At 43.1% G+C, this 18,656-nt stretch overlaps 1 protein-coding gene across 1 annotated transcript in view; it reads right to left on the bottom strand.

The window, feature by feature from the left end:
• Window positions 1-18,169, bottom strand: part of LOC140188153 (arf-GAP with SH3 domain, ANK repeat and PH domain-containing protein 1-like) — a 185,484-nt gene extending 167,315 nt beyond the window's left edge. The window contains exon 1 of the mRNA XM_072244143.1: window positions 17,728-18,169. Within this exon, the coding sequence (XP_072100244.1) occupies window positions 17,728-17,853 (126 nt within the window). The 5' untranslated portion in view covers window positions 17,854-18,169. The remainder of the gene's footprint in view (window positions 1-17,727) is intronic.
• Window positions 18,170-18,656: the final 487 nt, after the last annotated feature.

The raw sequence follows: 18,656 nt of genomic DNA, 5'->3' as shown, positions 1-18,656 counted from the left end.
GGAAGCCCCTTTCTTTAAAAAAGGAGGACACCTCCCTCGTCCTGCAATGAAAAGCCTCATCCTGAGAGCAGATGCGGTGGAGAAGGAGGAATTGCGAGAAGGGGATGGCATTTTTGCAAGAGACAGGGTGAGAAGAGGAATAGTCCAGATAGCTGTGAGAGTCAGTAGGCTTATAGTAGATATCAGTGGATAAGCTGTCTCCAGAGACAGAGACAGAAAGATCTAGAAAGGGGAGGGAGGTGTCGGAAATGGACCAGGTAAACTTGAGGGCAGGGTGAAAGTTGGAGGCAAAGTTAACAAAGCCAACGAGCTCAGCATGCGAGCAGGAAGCAGCGCCAATGCAGTCGTCGATGTAGCGAAGGAAAAGTGGGGGACAGATACCAGAATAGGTACGGAACATAGATTGTTCCACAAAGCCAACAAAAAGGCAGGCATAGCTCGGACCCATGCGGGTGCCCATAGCTACACCTTTAGTTTGGAGGAAGTGGGAGGAGCCAAAGGAGAAATTATTAAGAGTAAGGACTAATTCCGCTAGACGGAGCGGAGTGGTGGTAGAGGAGAACTGATTAGGTCTGGAATCCAAAAAGAAGCGGAGAGCTTTGAGGCCTTCCTGATGGGGGATGGAAGTATATAGGGACTGGACATCCATGGTGAAAATAAAGCGGTGGGGGCCAGGGAACTTAAAATCATCGAAAAGTTTAAGAGCGTGAGAAGTGTCCTGAACATAGGTAGGAAGGGATTGAACAAGGGGGGATAAAACCGTGTCGAGGTATGCAGAAACGAGTTTGGTGGGGCAGGAGCAAGCTGAAACAATAGGTCTGCCAGGACAGGCAGGTTTGTGGATCTTGAGTAGGAGGTAGAAACGGGAAGTGCGAGGTGTGGGAACTATAAGGTTGGTAGCAGTGGATGGGAGAGCCCCTGAGCGGATAAAGTCGGTGATGGTGTGGGAGACAATGGCCTGGTGCTCCTTAGTGGGGTAAGGATGTTGCTGAATCATGGCTGAAAGATTATAGCTGGGAGCTTAATGTCCAAGGATACACATTGTATCAAAAGGATAGGTAGGAAGGCAGAGGGGGTGGCATGCCTCAGCTGGTAAAAAATGAAATGAAATTATTAGATAAAGGTGAAATAGGTCAGAAGGTGTTGAATTGTTGTGGATAGAGCTTAAGGAACTGCAAGGGTAAAAAGACCGTGATGTGACTTACACTCCCAAGTAGTAGTAATGATGTGGTCTACAACAGTGGTCCCCAACCTCTGGGCCACGGACCGATACATTGCCGCGAAGCATGCAGCGGTGCAGCAGTAGCCGGAACGCACCCAGCACATCTTTGAGAAAAAAACTGAAATAAACATAGAACAGTACAGCACAGTACAGGCCCTTCCGCCCACAATGTTGTGATGACCTTTAAACCCTGCCTCCCATATAACCCCCCACCTTAAATTCCTCCATATACCTGTCCAGTAGTCTCTTAAATTTCACTAGTGTATCTGCCTCCACCACTGACTCAGGCAGTGCATTCCAGGCACCAACCACTCTCTGAGTAAAAAAACCTTCCTCTAATATCCCCCTTGAATTTCCCATCCCTTATCTTAAAGCCACGTCCTCTTGTATTGAGCAGTGGTGCCCTGGGGAAGAGGCGCTGGTTATCCACTCTATCTATTCCTCTTAATATCTTGTACACCTCTATCATGTCTCCTCTCATCCTCCTTCTCTCCAAAGAGTAAAACCCTAGCTCCCTTAATCTCTGATCATAATCCATACTCTCTAAACCAGGCAGCATTCTGGTAAACCTTCTCCGTACCCTTGCCAATGCTTCCACATCCTTCCTATAGTGAGGCGACCAGAACTGGACACAGTACTCCAAGTGTGGCCTAACCAGAGTTTTATAGAGCTGCATCATTACCCTGCGACTCCTAAACTCTATTATGAAAGCTAACACTCCATAAGCTTTCTTAACTTCCCTATCTACCTGTGAGGCAGCTTTCAGGGATCTGTGGACATGTACCCCCAGAGCCCTCGGCTCCTCCACACTTCCAAGTATCCTGCCATTTACTTTGTACTCTGCCTTGGAGTTTGTCTTTCCAAAGTGTACCACCTCACACTTCTCCGGGTTGAACTCCACCTGCCACTTCTCAGCCCACTTCTGCATCTTATCAATGTCTCTGCAATCTTCAACAATCCTCTACACTATCTACAACACCACCAACCTTTGTGTCATCTGCAAACTTGCTATCCCACCCTTCTACCCCCACATCCAGGTCATTAATAAAAATCACGAAAACTAGAGGTCCCAGAACAGATCCTTGTGGGACAACACTAGTCACAACCCACCAATCCGAATGTATTCCCTCCACCACGACACTCTGCTTTCTGCAGGCAAGACAATTCTGAATCCACCTGGCCAAACTTCCCTGGATCCCATGCCAGAGAGATCTGTGACCTGACCTGGTTCGTTACCTAATACTAGATCTAGTATGGCATTCCGCCTGGTCGGCCTGTCTACATACTGTGACAGGAATCCGTCCTGGACACACTTAAGAAGCTCTGCCCCGTCTAAACCATTGGAACTAATCAAGTACCAATCAATATTAGGGATTGTGTCGCCTCTGATCTGGGCCGACATTTACAATTAATTAGGTGGTTTATTTCGACTTTTTTCTTAAAGATGTGCTGGGTGCATTCCGGAGGTCGGGGGCCACTGGTCTACAAGATACAATAGGAGACAGCAAATGCAAGCCAAAAAAGCAATGTTACAATAGTCATAGGGATTTCAATATGCAGGTACATTAGGAATATCAGAATGGTGTGGGATTTGAAGAGGGCAAGTTTCTAGAATGCCTAGATGATGACTTTTTAGAGCAGCTCCTGGTTCACCCCACTAGGGGATAAACAATTCTGGATTGTGTGTCGTGCAATGAACCGGAATTGATTAGAGACCTTAAGGTAATGGAACCCTTAGAGGAAAGTGATCACAATATGATCAAATTCACCCTGAAAATTGAGAAGGAGAAGCTAAAGTCAGATGTATCAGTATTACAGTGGAATGAAGGGAATTACAGAGTCATGAGAGGGAGCTGGCCAGAATTGATTGGAAAAGAACACTGGCAGGGATGACGGCAGAGCAGTAATAGGTGGAATTTCTGGAAGCAATTCGGAAGGCACAGGATATGTACATCCCAAAGAGTAAGAAGTATTCTTAAGGCAAGATGACACAACCATGGCTAACAAGGGAAGTCAAAGCCAACATAAAAGTCAAAGAGAGGTCATATAATGGAGCAGAAATTAGCAGGAAGTTAGAGGAATGGAAGCTTTTAAATATCAACAGAAGGCAACTTAAAAAGTCATTAAGAAGGTAAAGATGGAATACGAATGTAAGCCAGCCAATAATGAGAATACCAGAAAGTTCTTCAAATACATAAAGTGTAAAAGAGAAGCAAGAGTGGCTATCGGACCACTAGAAAAAGATGCTGGAGAGGTTGTAATGAGGGACAAACTGAATAAGTATTTTGCACCAGTTTTCACTGTACAAGACACCAGCAGTATGGTGGAAGTTCCAGGTGTCAGGAGTCATGAAGTGTGTGAAGTGTCCACTACTAGAAAGAAGATCCTTGAGAAACTGAAAGGTAAGTGACCTGGACCAGATGGTGTCTTCTGAAAGAGGTGACTGAGGAGATTGTGGTGGCATTAGTAATGATCTTTCAAGAATCACAAAATTCTGGAATGGTTCTGGAAGACTGAAAAATTGCAAATGTCACTCCAAGAAAGGAGAGGCAGAAGGAAACCATAGGCCAGTTGTGCCGGAGGGTCTGTTTCTGTTTCTGTGCTGTTAGACTCTGACTCTGACTGACCAATCATATGAATTGTAATAGTCTTGAGAAAAATCTAATGGAGTGCAAAATAAATGACTGTCCAATCAGCATGTCATTATAGATTTAGTATTGCTAAAAAAATAGAAAAGATTAATTCACAACCTGGTAGTTATGGGGATTAAGCAACTTGATAATATAGTTGAAACTGAAAGAAACTACAATTCATACATGAATTGGCTATAGTACATTGAGATATGTTAAAAAGTTTTGATGTTAAATAAAGCAATGGCTAACTTTTAAAGAATTAATGCCATAAGTAGCAATAAGTATAAGTCATTCCGATTCCTGTGGCCACTCTATCATTCAATAAGTCATGGGTGACCTGTCATTCCCCAAGTTAACTCATGTGCTCTTCCCGCTGAACCTCTTACTGATTAGAAATCTACCTATCTTAGCCTTAAAGATAGGCACTCAAGGACTCTGCCCTCAGCTCTGTATGGCAAGGAGTTCCAAAGATTCTTAACCACCCGAGAGAAATTCTTTGCCATCTCAGTACCGAGTGAGTGGCCCCTTATTGTGAGACCATGATTCTAGTTCTGGACTCTTCTATGAGAAGAAACATCTACACCAGCATTTACCCTGTCAAGACCCTTAAGAATCTTATATTTCAATAAGATCACCTATTAATCTTTTAAACGCCAATGAGTAGAGTCCCAACTTCTGTAAGCTTTCCTAATCGGACAACCCTTCTATGGCACTGATCATCCTAAAGAACTTTCTCTGAATCACCTCTAATGGAATAAAATATTCCCTAAATAAGAGGAACAAAATTGTTCATAGTGCTCTAAACGTGGTTTGCAAAGGATATCTAAAAATTTGACAAACTTCTATAGATATATAAAGGAAAGTATATTGACAGGCTGCATCACAGCCTACTACAGAAACACCCATGCGCTTGAATGGAAAATCCAACAAAACGTAGTGGATACAGCCCAGTCCATCACAGGTAAGGCCCTTCTCACCATTGAGCACATCTATGTGAAGTGTGTCACAAGAAAGCAGCATCCATCATCAGTGACCCCCATCACGCAGATCATGCTCTCTTCTCACTGCTGCCATCAAGAAGGTGGTACAGGAGCCTCAGGACTCACACCAGCAAGTTCAGGAACAGTTATTACCCCTCAACAATCAGGCTTTTGAATCAAAGGGGATAACTTCACTCAACTCCACTTGCTCCATCATTGTAATGTCCCTACCACCTATGGACTCACTTTCAAGAACTCTGCATCACATGTTCTCAATATTTATTTCTTATTTACCTGTCGTTATCCATTCTTTCTTTTTGTATTTGCACAGTTTTTCTTTTGCACACTGGTTGAATGCCCAGTTGGTGTGGTCTTTCATCAATTCTCTTATGGTTATTATTCTATAATGGATTTATTGAGCATGCCCACAAGAAACAGGTTGTATATGGTGCCATAAATGTACTTTGAAAATAAATTTATTTTGAACTGGTGTATTTTTAATTGAAGTAAAACCTTCCTGCATTTACATTCTAGCCACTTTAAAAAAGGCCCAGCATTGAGTCTTTCCTATTTAATGCTGCATTTACGTAAGTCTTCATACATAAAAGACCCCTAATTCCTTTCTGCACATTCTCTCTACTTAAATAGTGCTTTTCCAAAATGAACAGCACAACCTCTCACTTTATACTCTGTTTGCCAAATTTATGGCCACTCACTCATCTACCAATATCCCTCTGTAAGCTGTTTGTTAACTCCTTGCAACTTGTCTCCCAAATTATTTTTGTACCATTTGAAAATTTGGCTATTGCACATTTGCTTTCTTCTTCTGAGTCATTAACACATGTCAGGAACACTTAGGGTCTATGCATTGATCACTATGATATCTCACTAGACAATTTCCCACGCTGAAACTGTCTCCTTATGCCTACTCTCCACATCTTATTTATTTATTTATTTATTTATTTATTTATTTATTGTATTTAGAGTTACAACACAGTAACAGGCCCTTCAAACCCAATGCCACTCAACTACATCCATGTGACCAATTAACCTCCTAACCTAACCCACATCTTTGGAACGTGGGAGGAAAGTGGAGCACCCAGAGAAAACACATTTTCGCAGGGAGAACGCAGACACTCCTTACAGAGAGGAATTCAACCGTGGTGTTGTAATAGCATTACGCTAACCACTATGCTGCCATGCCGCAGCTAATATTATATTAGATATTAACTTTGACACAATGCCTTTGGTGAAGCATCTTTTCAAATGCCTTCTGAATATAATACATCTATTATCTACAATGTCGAGATTGTCATAAATTTGTCCGACATGATTTGTCCCTTCATGAAGCCTTGTGACTCTGATTAGATTAGGATTTTCCAAATGTACTGCTGTTACTTCCTTAATAATTGATTCTCACATGCAGTATTTCTGACAATGGATGTCAGGCTAATCAGCCCATACTTGCTTGCTTGTTGCCTCCACCCTTTTTTGAAAATGTATGTCACGTTCCACTCTAGAAGTTAAAGATCTTTCAAAGATTATAACCAATGCAGCCACTCCCTCTGTAGTCATTTTTTTCTAGAAACCTAGGACACAAGCCATCCAGTACAGGATACTTATCAGCCTTTAGTCCTATTACTTTACCCAATAGTGATTTTCTCATGATCGATTTGGTTCTCCTCCAGCAGTATTTGGTATTAATGAGATTTATCTATTACTGTAAAGACTGTGGCAACATACACTCAGTGGCCACTTCATTAGGCATTTCCTAGACCTAACAAGTGTTATGGAAACAGCAATGAAGAATCCGTCTAAATCTGTGTGTGATGGTATAGCCAGAGATGGAAGACCTTCATTATTGCCCTAAATGCCAGCAGCATAACAGGCAATAAGTACTTAATAAAGTGCCACTGAGTGCATGTTTGTGGTCTACTGCTATTATAGCTGATGCACTTTAAGGTTCGGAGAGTTCTGCATTCAGAGATGCTCTTTTGCCCACCATTGTTGTAACACGTGGTTATTTGAGTTGCTGTGGCCTCTCTATCAGCTTGAACCAGTCTGGCCATTCCCCTCTGATGTCATTTTCACCCACAGAACTGCCGCTCACTGGATGTTTTTTGTTTTTAGCACCATTCTCTATAAATTCTAGAGACTGTTGTGCATGAAAATCCCAGATCAGCAGTTTCTGAGATACCCGCCCATCTGGCACCAACAATCATTCCAAGGTCAAGTTACTTAGATCATATTTCTTTCCCATTCTGATGTTTGAGCTGATCAACAACTGAACCTCTTGACCATGCCTGCATGCTTTGATGCATTGAGCTGTGGCCACATGACTGGTTGATTAGATATTTGCATTAATAAATAGATGTACAGGTGAACATACACAATATGCTGGAGGAACTCAAGCAGCATCTATGAAAATGAATAAACAGTCGACGTTTCAGGCCAAATGCTCCATCAGGACTAGAAAGGAGGAGGAAAAAGGAGGAAGGTGGGGGAGGGGAAGAAGAACAAGCTAGAATGTGATAGTTGAAGCCAGGTGGGTGGGAAAGGTGTACCTAATAACATGGCCACTGAGTATAATTCATAGCTTAAAGAAAATATATCCCTTTAAGACTCAAATATCCAGCAGGAATAGTGGTATAGTTATGGCTTAACTAGAGAATTGAAAGATAGTAATAGATCAAAGGAAAAGTTTAAACAATATTGCCAAACAGAGCCTAAGTATAAGAATTTGAAAATTTTCAAAATTGAACAAAAGAACCAAGAATTTGATAAAGACTAGTGAAGCAGAAGACAGGTGCTCCAGTGAGAAACAACAGACTGCAAAAGTTTCTATAGATACAGAAAATGTTAGTAAAACTTAATGCGCGTTCCTTACAGTGACAAGAAACTACTTTGGGGAATAAGGAAGTGGCAGAAAATTACCCCAGAAAATGAATCTCAGGGCCGTACATAGTGACATATTTGTAGTTTGATAATAAATTTACTTTGTACTTTGAATTAGAACAAATAACTAGCAACTGTATTCGTGGAGAGAACAAAGTAAAACTCCTGGATATGGCAGAGAGCAACAGATCAAGACTGAATGAGGAGTGGAAAGAAACCAGCAGTAGTGAAAAAATAATAGAGATATTAACACAATCAAAAGCAGATAAACTTCCAGGACCTGATGACTTCCTAAGGATTTGAACAATGAAGAGGAAGATAATGGCACTGGCTGCTATATTCCAGATTCTAAAATAACTTCCACAAATTGAAAGGAAGCAAATATAATCACGCTAACTAAGAAATAAAATATAGGAAACTACAGATTAGTTAGCTTGAGATCAATAGCAAGGAAAATACTAAAAATTTATTACTAAGGAAATGGTAGAAGGCCACTTAAAGAAAATAATAGGATTGGTCAGAGCCAACATTGACCATGAAAGGGAAAATGGTGATTCACAAATTTCATATTTTTTTATTTCTAACAAAATAAATAAGGAGAAACCAATAGATATTGTGCATTTGTGTTTTCAATAAGTGACATTAAGATACATTAAATCTATTAGACATAGAAGAAGAATTAGGTCATTCAGCCCATCGAGTCTGCTACACTATTCCATCATGGCTGATCCCGGATCCCACTTCAACCCATACATCTCCCTTCTCGCCATGTTTTTTGATGCCCTGACCAATCAAGGAAACTATCAACTTCCACTTTAAACATACCTACGGACTTGGCTTCCACTGCCAAGTGGAAGAGCATTAGAGGTGATCTGTACTTCTCCACCATTGAGGACAATTTCAAAAGGCAGTGCTTCAAAAGAGTGGCATCTATCACTGACGACCCATCACCCAGGACATGGCCTCTTCTCATTGCTATCATCAAGAAGGAAGTACAGGTGCTGAAACCGAGAACAACAAACTGGTATGGATGGGCAGGGGTTGAGCAATGAAGTGAAAACAGAGAGCAGGAAGAAGTAGGTCACTGTTGGTTTTCAGAGGCCATGATTTATGGGTGCCACAGGAACTGGTGCTGAAGCCCCAGCTGTTCATAATCTGATCAGTGTGACACATCCAGTTTACAAACCTAATACAATACAAACCTAAGTAGTAGTCTTAGCTATGAAGATGCAAAGGGGGTATAAATAAGTCAAATGAATAAAAAGGACATAGCAGATGTTATCCATCAGTAGAAAAATAGAAAGGCGGTATATATATATATATATATATATATACACACACACACACACACACAGTATATAAATGGTAAGGGATTGAAATGCATTGCCATTCAGAGGGACCTAGATGGTCTTATACATAGATTAATGAAAGCTAATGTGCAGATACATAAAATATAACTCTGCCATGGATGGTCCCAAGCCCAGCCGTGAAAGGAAGGATTTGGGCATGGTGCTCGCAACCACACCCCATAAAAACCCAGAGCTACAAAGATGTCAACAGAATCTCCAAAGGCCTCATCCCTGGGTGAGGAATGGTCTTTGAAGATAGGCTACACCATGGGACAACTTGAAAGACTGGCCCAGAATAGAGGATTCTGACGAGCTGCTGTCAGCAGCCAATGCTCCAATAGAGATGACAGGCTTAAGCATCAAATATGTTTGCCTTTAAAGCAAAAGGATTTGTGTTCAAGAGCAAAGACTTCTCAATGCAACTAAATTGAATTCTGTTCGGACCACACCTGGAATAATGTATAAGGTAGAAAAGTAACAAAAGATCAGATGCCTGAGATGGTGGGACGGGCAGGAGCTAGAGTTGCCCTATGGGGACAGAGTAAGCAGACTGGACCTATAACCTCATGGAAATAAATTTCATGAGCAGTTTGAGGAGATTTGATATGTCACCAAAGACTCTAGCAATTTTCCACGGAACCATGGAGAGCTTTCTAACTGGTTGCATCATTGTCTGGTATGCAGGAGCTACTGCACAGGACTGGGAAAAAGCTGCAGAACATTGCAAACTCAGCCAGCTCCACCATGGACAATAACCTCCCCACCCTCAAGGACATCTTCAAAAGGGCAACATCCATCACTAATGACCCCCATCACACAGGACATAGCCTCTTCTCATTGCTCCCATCAAGGAGGAAGTACAGAAGCCTGAAGATACACACTGACATTTTAGGAACAGCCTCTTCCCCTCCACCATCAGATTTCTGAATGGATAATTTACCCATGAACACTACCCCACTATATATTTTTATCTCTTTTTGTATTACTTATTTATTTTTTATCTATATTTCTTATTGTAATTTATAGTTTTTATTATGCATTCCATTGCATAGCTGTCGCAAAACAACAGATTTCATGACATTCTGTATGCTAGTGCTATTAAACCTGATTCTAATTCTGATAGAAAATTCTTATAGCAACAGACACAAAATAAGGGTCAAGCATTCAGGACTGGTGACAGTAAAGTTCTTCACTTAGAAGATGGAATTAGGAGTAAGACATTGGAATTCTCTATGCAACAGGTTTATGAGAGTCAAAGAGCAAAGACAAAAGAATCAGAATCAGGTTTATTATCACTGGTATGTGATGTTAAATTTGTTAAAGTAAAAAAATTTAAAAAAGCAAAGATCAACTTACATTTTAGTTTTTACTTTTATTTTTGACCTTTACTTAGTTATTTGATCTTTATTACCATTGGTGAGGAAAATGAGATTGCAGTGCTACCCCATTTAGTGCAAAACAGCATTCTAACAATTCAATTACTAAAAACACAGTGACTAAGTTTAAAATAATGTCTGAGTTATTTAGAATGGCAGCTCAGCTACAACTGAATTAAAAACAAACAACTCTTAAATTAAAAGGAACAGTGGCTGCCCCATTCAAGTATTGCATATGCCCAAGTTATAAACTACAATGGGTAAATATAAAATAGCTTCAAGAATTAAAACTGAGATTTTTAAAAAAGCTCTGAAATCAAAGGAAGGTAGCTGCCCTATTTAAACCCAAATATTGCACGTCTATGTATTACCTATGGACTATGGGTCTGTGCAGAGATGTTTCTGTATCTCCTGCCAGATGGTAGAAGGCTGAACAGGTGACTACTGGGGTGAGGTGAGTCCATCATGTTGCTGCGAGCCCATCGTAGGCAGCGTGAATTGTTGATAGTTTCCATATCAGGTAGTTGCGTCCCAATAATGTTGTTCTGTGCAGTCCTGATCATTCATTGAAGTGCTTTCTGGTCGATGTTGTTGCAGCTAATATACAATACTATGATGCAATAGGTTAATATGCTCTCAATTCCACATTAGTAAAAGTTTACCAGCAGATTTTGGGGCAGATTTTCTCTTTATAAACTCTTAAGATTGTATAGGCGCTGCCGAGCCTTCCCAGGGGTATCAAAGAGGTGATGGTGGTCCAAGAAAGCTCCTCTGCGATGTTCACTCCAAAGAACTTAGAGCTGGAAACCCTTTCCATTGTTTCACTGTTTATAAGTAGTGAAGCTTGTCCATACCTTCTTGATTCCCTGAAATTGATAATCATTTCTTTGTATTTTTGATGTTGAGTGAAAGGTTACGATTATTGCACTATTCAGTTTCTGCACCTGCTCTCTATTTTGTTGTTATTTGTGATTAATCCAAATACTGTGATGTCACCTGCAAATTCGATGATGGAGTTGGTGGCACTGGCAGGGGCATACTCATGGGTGAACTGGTGTTCAGGGTCTGAGAGGTTGTTATGTACTTGACTAGTATAACTGTCTGGGCGCGATTGGTACGAAAGCCCAGAATCCAGTTGCAGATTGATGTATTGAGTTCCGGATTGTGTAGTTTAATGGTTAACTTGTTGGAAAGTATGGTGTTGAAGACCGAACTGTGTCTTCTCTATGCAACAAGGCTCAGGAACTGAATATATCCAGGCAAAGATTTGTAGATATTATAAGGGTGCTACAGTTTGGGTGGTGGGTAGTGGCTCCATATGTCACTACTACAGGGCGTGACGACTCTGCCTTACAGAGTCCCAGGCTCAGCTGGCTCCAGCTGACAGCACCCAGTATGGGCTCCTACCCAGGGTTACGGATCCCACTGCCTTGCGGGTATCTTCGGGAGAAGAGAAAGCTAAGGAGTAAACCCTACACAAATCCGGAGCGGAGCCCCTAAAAGGCGGTTGGATGACGTATCACGTCACCTCCCGGCAGCTCCTGCAGCCAAGCTGATGCCAAATGTACTACTTCGTATTCCTTTGGACCACACCCGCGAGGCCGAGGGCGGATCTTGATGTCTGGGCAGCCCAGGATCTCCATATTCATCGCCCAGGTCTGCGCCCCAAGCGGGAGCATCCATTGTGTACTTAGACAGATGAAGCCATTAATTATTAATTAGTTTGTGGAGCTGCTGCCTCTATGCTCTAATGCTCTGGGTTCAATCCTGAATTCCAGAGTGTCTGCATGAAGCTTGCACAATTGACTTGTGACTTCCTCCTGTATCCCAAAGATATTCAGGTTAGCAAGTTAATTGACCACTGTAAACTACCTCTAGAGAAGGGATTCCCAGCCTTTTTTATGCCATGTAGCCTTACCGTTAACTAAGGGGTCTGTGTACACCAGGTTGGGAACCCCTGCTCTGGAGCATAGATGAGTGGTAGTGTCTGGGGAAATGGATATAAATGTGTGTTCAATGATCAGTGCAGACTCAGTGTGCTAAAGGACCTATTTCTGTTTTGTATTATTTTGATTACGGGCACTGAGGGATATCAGACCATAAGACAAATGAGAATTAGGCCATTTGGCCCACTGAGTTTGCTCTGCCATTCCATCATGGCTGATTTATTATCCTTCTCAACCCCATTCTCCTGCCTTCTTCCTGTAATCTTTGACATCATTACTAACCAAGAACTTATCAACCTCTGCTTTAAAAATACCCAATGACTTGGCCTCCCCAGATACCTGCGGCAATGAATTCCACAGATTCACCACCCTCTGGCTAAAAAAAAAAATCATTTTCATCATTGTTCTAAAGGGTCACCCCTCAATTCTGAGGTTGTGCTCAATTCTTTGGTCCTAGAACCCCCCCCCCCATTATAGAAAACATCCTATTCACGTCCACTCCATCTAGGCCCCTTTCAGCATTCAATAGGTTTCAATGAGATCTTTCCCCCTTCATTCTTCTAAAATCCAGCAAGTACAGGCCCAGAGCCATCAAATACACTTCATACGCTAACCCTTTCATTCCTAGAATCATTCTTGTGAACCTCCTCTGAATCCTCTCTAGTGTCAGCACATTCTTTCTGAGACAAGGGGCCTCACCAATAACTCCATTTACAAGTTAAACTTTAGGGAATCCAGCACAACAACTCCAAAGTCTCTATGCATCCCCAATGCCAGCACATCATTTCTTAGATAAGGGGCCCAAAACGGCTCACAGTACTCCGTACAGTCTAACTAGTGCCTTAAAAAGCCTTTGGATATGGGGAAAGTGCAGGAAAGTGACTGCAAGCAAGAAACAGCTTAACAGCCCCCACCTGCTTCTGTACCTTAGGAAACCCAATTCCAATCTCCTCACAATCCCCATATTTTTTTTGACACCTTTGGTGTCTAAAAAGCAAAATACAGCAGATGCTGGAAATATGAAGTAAAACAGCTGTGATCACAGGTCATTAACATGAAATGTCATAAATCCGAGACCTTGACTTTAATGGCAAGGTTGGCATTTGTTGTCCAAACCTAATTGCTCCTAAGCTGGCCCATTACAGAGCCAATCATATCAGTACATCTGGAGTTACAAATCTACCAGACTGGGCGAGAGATACATGTTTGCTTTCAAGCTAATCAGTGAACCAGATGGGGTTTTACAACCAAGCGATTTCACGACTACCAATAATAGGTTTCATCTATTTGGCTAAAATTTACAGTATTTTAATTCTCCAGCCAGTGTGGTAAGACTTCATTTCCAGATGAATTGTACAAGCTTCTGGATTATAAGTTAAACATAATGGCTACTATATGCAGTATATAACAAAACCCATGCTCTTCTCAATTAAAATGCCACAGGTGTTCAAAAATTCACCCTGTTAGTAATGGCAAACGCTGCAAAGGGTAATGTCCCACAGGACAGCGAAGAAGGCTATCTAACATCAGAACAGCATCATGATCAACTGGGGAAGTGAACAATGGAATGGCACGTGGAATTTAACTTGGAAAAGTGTGAGGTGGTGCATTTTGACCAGCTAAACCAGGGTAGGACTTGCATGGTAAATGGTAGGGTCCAGGAGAGTTGGTTCAGTGGCCACTTTATTAGGTACAACTGTACATCTGCTCGTTAATGCAAATATCTAGTCAGCCAATCAATGTGGCATCAATTCAATCCATAAAAGCATGCGAGACATGGTCAAGAAGTTCATTTGTTGTTCAGACCAAACATCTGAATGAGGAAGAAATGTTATCAAAGTGATTTTGACCTTGGAATGATTGTTAGTGCCAGAGAAGATGTTTGAACACCTCAGAAACTGCTAAAATACATGTTCAGTATGTAGCAGTTCCGTGGGCAAAATTGCCTGGTTAATGAGAGATCAGAGGAGAAAGGCCAAGTTGGTTCAAGCGCACAGGAAGGCAACAGTAATTCAAATAACCACACATTATAACAGTGATGTGCAGAAGAGCATGTCTGGAAAAAATCACGAAGCAACTACCATCAACAGATCACTTGCAATACCAGAGGAAACAACACACTGGACCATTGCTACACCACCATCAAGAATGCCTACCGTGCTATTCCACGCCCTCACTTCAGGAAGTCTGATCACCTAGCTGTACTTCTACTCCCTGAGTATAGGCAGAGACTGAAGACTGCAGCACCAGCGGTGAGGACCAAGAAGGTACGGACAAGGGAAGCAGAGGCGCACCTGCAGGACTGCTTTGAATCGGTGGACTGGACTGTATTCAGGGGTTCATCTTCGAACTTGAATGAGTATGCTGCAGTTGTTACCCATTTTATTTAAACCTGTGTAGATGAATGTGTGCCCACAAATACTTACTGTACATTGCCAAACCAAAAGCTGAGAATGAACCAGGAGGATGTCATCTGCTGAAGGCTAGATCTGTGGCATTCAAGTTTGGCGACCTAGGACTGTACCAGAAAATCAGGTATGATTTGCAGGAGGCTATTTCAAGGGTGAAGAGACAATTTCGAATGAGGTTGGAGGCGACATCGGATGTATGGCAACTCTGGCAGGATCTGCAAGACATTACTTCCTACAAAGCGAAACCCAATAGCACAATTGACAGCAATGCTTCACTACCAGATGAACTCAACGCCTTCTGTGCCCGCTTTGAAAGGGAGAACACAACTACAGCTGTGAAGATCCCTGCTGCACCTGATGACCCTGTGGTCTCCATCTCAGAGGCCGATATTAGGCTGTCTTTAAAGAGAATGAACCCTCACAAGGCAGAAGGTCCTGATGGAGTAACTGGTAAGGCTCTGAAAACCTGTGCCAGCCAACTGGCGGGAGTATTCAAGGACATTTTCAACCTCTCACTGCTATGGGCAGAAGTTCCGACTTGCTTCAAAAAGGCAACAATTATACCAGTGCCTAAGAAGAATAATGTGGGCTGCCTTAATGACCCATCAGCCGGTAGTACTCACATCGACAATGAAATGCTTTGAGAGGTTGGTCATGACCAGACTGAACTCCTGCCTCAACAAGGAACCTGGACCTATTGCAATTTGCCTATCGCCACAATAGGTCAACAGCAGATGAAATCTCAATGGCTCTCCACACAACTTTAGACCACCTGGACAACACAAACACCTATGTCAAGATGCTGTTCATTGACTATAGCTTAGCACTTAATACGATCATTCTCACCTGATTGAGAAGTTGCAGAACCTGGGCCTCTGTACCTCCCTCTGCAAGTGGATCCTTGACCTCCTAACCTGAAGACCACAGTCTGTGCGGATTAGTGATAACATATCCTCCTCGCTGATGATCAACACTGGCGCACCTCAGGGGTGTGTGCTTAGCCCACTGCTCTACTCTCTATATACACCTGACTGTGTGGCTAGGCATAGCTCACATGCCATCTATAAATTTGCTGCTGATACAACCATTGTTGGCAGAATCTCAGGTGATGACAAGAGGGCATGCAGGAGTGAGATATGCCAACTAGTGGAGTGGTACCACAGCAACAACCTGACAACCTGGCACTCAACATCAGTAAGACAAAAGAGCTGATTGTGGACTTCAGGAAGGGTAAGATGAAGGAATGCATACCAATCCTCATAGTGGGATCAGAAGTGGAGAGAGTGAGCAGCTTCAAGTTCCTGGGTGTCAAGACCTCTGAGGATCTAACCTGGTCCCATCATATCAATGATGTTATAAAGAAGGCAAGACAGTGACTATACTTCATTAGGAGTTTGAAGAGATTTGGCATGTCAACAAATACACTCAAAAACTTCTTTTGTTGTACCGTGGAGAGCATTCTGACAGGCTGCATCACTGTCTGGTATGGAGGGGCTACTGCACAGGACCAAAAGAAGCTGCAGAAGTTTGTAAATCTAGTCAACTCCATCCTGGGCACTAGTCTACAAAGTACCCAGGACATCTTTAGGAAGTGGTGTCTCAGAAAGACAGCATCCATTATTAAGAACCTCCAGTATCCAGGGCATGTCCTTTTCTCACTGCTACCATCAGGTAGGAGGTACAGAAGCCTGAAGGCACACACTCAGCAATTCAGGAACAGTTTCTTCCACTCTGCCATCCAATTCCTAAATGGACATTGAATCTTTGGACACTACCTCACTTTTTAAAAAATATACAGTCTTTCTGTTTTTGCATGTTTTTAAATCTGTCCAATATATGTAATTGATTTACTTGTTTATTATTATTTTATTTATTATTTTTTTTCCCTCTCTGCTAGATTACGTACTGCATTGAACTGCTGCTGCTAAGTTAATAAATTTCACGTCACGTGCTAGTGATGATAATAAACCCGATTCTGAATGCACAACAAGTTGAATTGGGTTCCACTGTTTTACCAAAGTGGCCATTTTCAGGTACATAGTTTCCTGAAAGTGGTGACAACAATGACCCTTGCTTTCATTGGTTAGGGCATTGAGTACACAAGTTATGACATCATGTTGCAACTGTACAAGTAGCTAGTCAGAGTATTGTGTCCTGACCTGGTCACCCGGCGAGAGGAAGGATGTCATTAAACTGGAAAGGTTTCAGAAAGATTGTCAAGACCATTAACAGGACTGGGTAGCTTGAGTTAATAGGAGAGGCTGTTTTCCCTGGCGCAGATGAGGCTGAAGGGATGACCTTGTAAGAGGTATGTTAAACCATGAGGGGCAAAGATAAGGTGAATAGCCACTTTCTTTTCCCCAGCGTAGGTGGGGGGGGGGGAGGAGGAGGAGGAGATATGGAACTAAAGTGCATAGATTTAAACTGAGATTGGAGCCCTGTCGGGCCACATTTTCACAACGGGGATAGTAGATTTATGGAACTAACTACCAGAGGAAGTGGTAGGGTCAGGCACAGTTAGGACATTTAAGACATTTTGACAGGTTCACGGTATAGTTGGGATTTTAGAAGATATTAGTCATGTTTGGTCGGCATGTATAACGGGAGAAAATCCATCTTCAGGACTTCTGCATTTGTACTTTTAAAGCAACAGATCGGGTTTCTGGAGAGCGCTTTGCACCTCTGAAGTACAACCGAGGGGCAGCCGCGTCCTCTGCCCCTGACAGACGACACCTCACTCCCGACCCCCCATCCCGTCTCTGGGGTCGTAGCTGAGCTCCACGAAGGCAGAAAGGGGGAGTTGGTGCTTCCTGAACCCTGGGGAGGGGAGATGGACGAGGTGACGAGGAGAGGCGAGATACCAGGGAGGGACAGAAGGCGGCTGACGGGCAGAGCGGGGTGTCCCGGGCTTTTACCTCCTCCAAGGCAGTCACCGCGTTCCTGCAGTTCCCCATTTTGGTGGTAAACGAGGAGGTCGTCGGCGAGCTGTGGTCCTCCAAGGTCTCGCTGATAAATTCCTGCACCGTGATGACCTCCGGCATGTCTTCCTATTTTTATTATTTCCCCCTTTCCGGATCAAATATCCCCTTTGCAATAGGACGATGCTGACTTTAAAATAATAGTAACAACGTGAAGAAGAGGAGAGAGAGGGAGCCTCCCCGAGGCAGGAGCACTGGCAGACTGCCGTCCTCACACGCGGGCGCGCGGTCCGACAACAGGGAAGGAAATACTGGCAGGAGCGCGCTCCTCGCGACCGAGCGTCCCGCCGCCCGCGCGCCCTCCCCATAATCGCTATCCCGACGGCGGGAATGCGCTCCTGGCGACGGACAGACCGTCTCGCCGCCCGTGCGCCTCGCTCCTCGTGACTAACAGGCCGTCCCACCACCCGCGCGCCTCGCTCCTCGCGACTCACCGACTGTCCCACCACCCGCGCGCCCTCCATAGATCCCCATCTCCGACGGAGGGAGCGCGCGCCCGCTCCTCGCGAGTGACCGTCCCGCCGCCCGCGCGCCCCCCTCACTCTATATTCCCCATCCTCATCGGCGGGACCCAGGTGGACCGTCTCACCGGTAACTCGACCACCAGTAATCCGGTATTTATTATATTTTACAAACTTTAAAAAGGGACATTTCTGAGCGGTTCTGTTGTTGTTAAAATCACTTTGCTTCCGTGCAGTGCAGAAACTAACTAGCTGTCAGAAACGGCCATCTAATATTGACCTCATCAAAGTCGAAGTAAATGTACTATTAAAGTATATTTATGTCGCCATATACATTACCGCCCTGAGGTTTATTTTCTTGCAGGCATTTCCCATCAACAGTTTCACTGATGTTGGGTGGCTTTC

This window comes from Mobula birostris, chromosome 2, assembly GCF_030028105.1.
Source record: "Mobula birostris isolate sMobBir1 chromosome 2, sMobBir1.hap1, whole genome shotgun sequence".
NCBI lineage: Eukaryota > Metazoa > Chordata > Chondrichthyes > Myliobatiformes > Myliobatidae > Mobula > Mobula birostris.
This window is presented reverse-complemented; position numbering and strand designations above follow the sequence as displayed.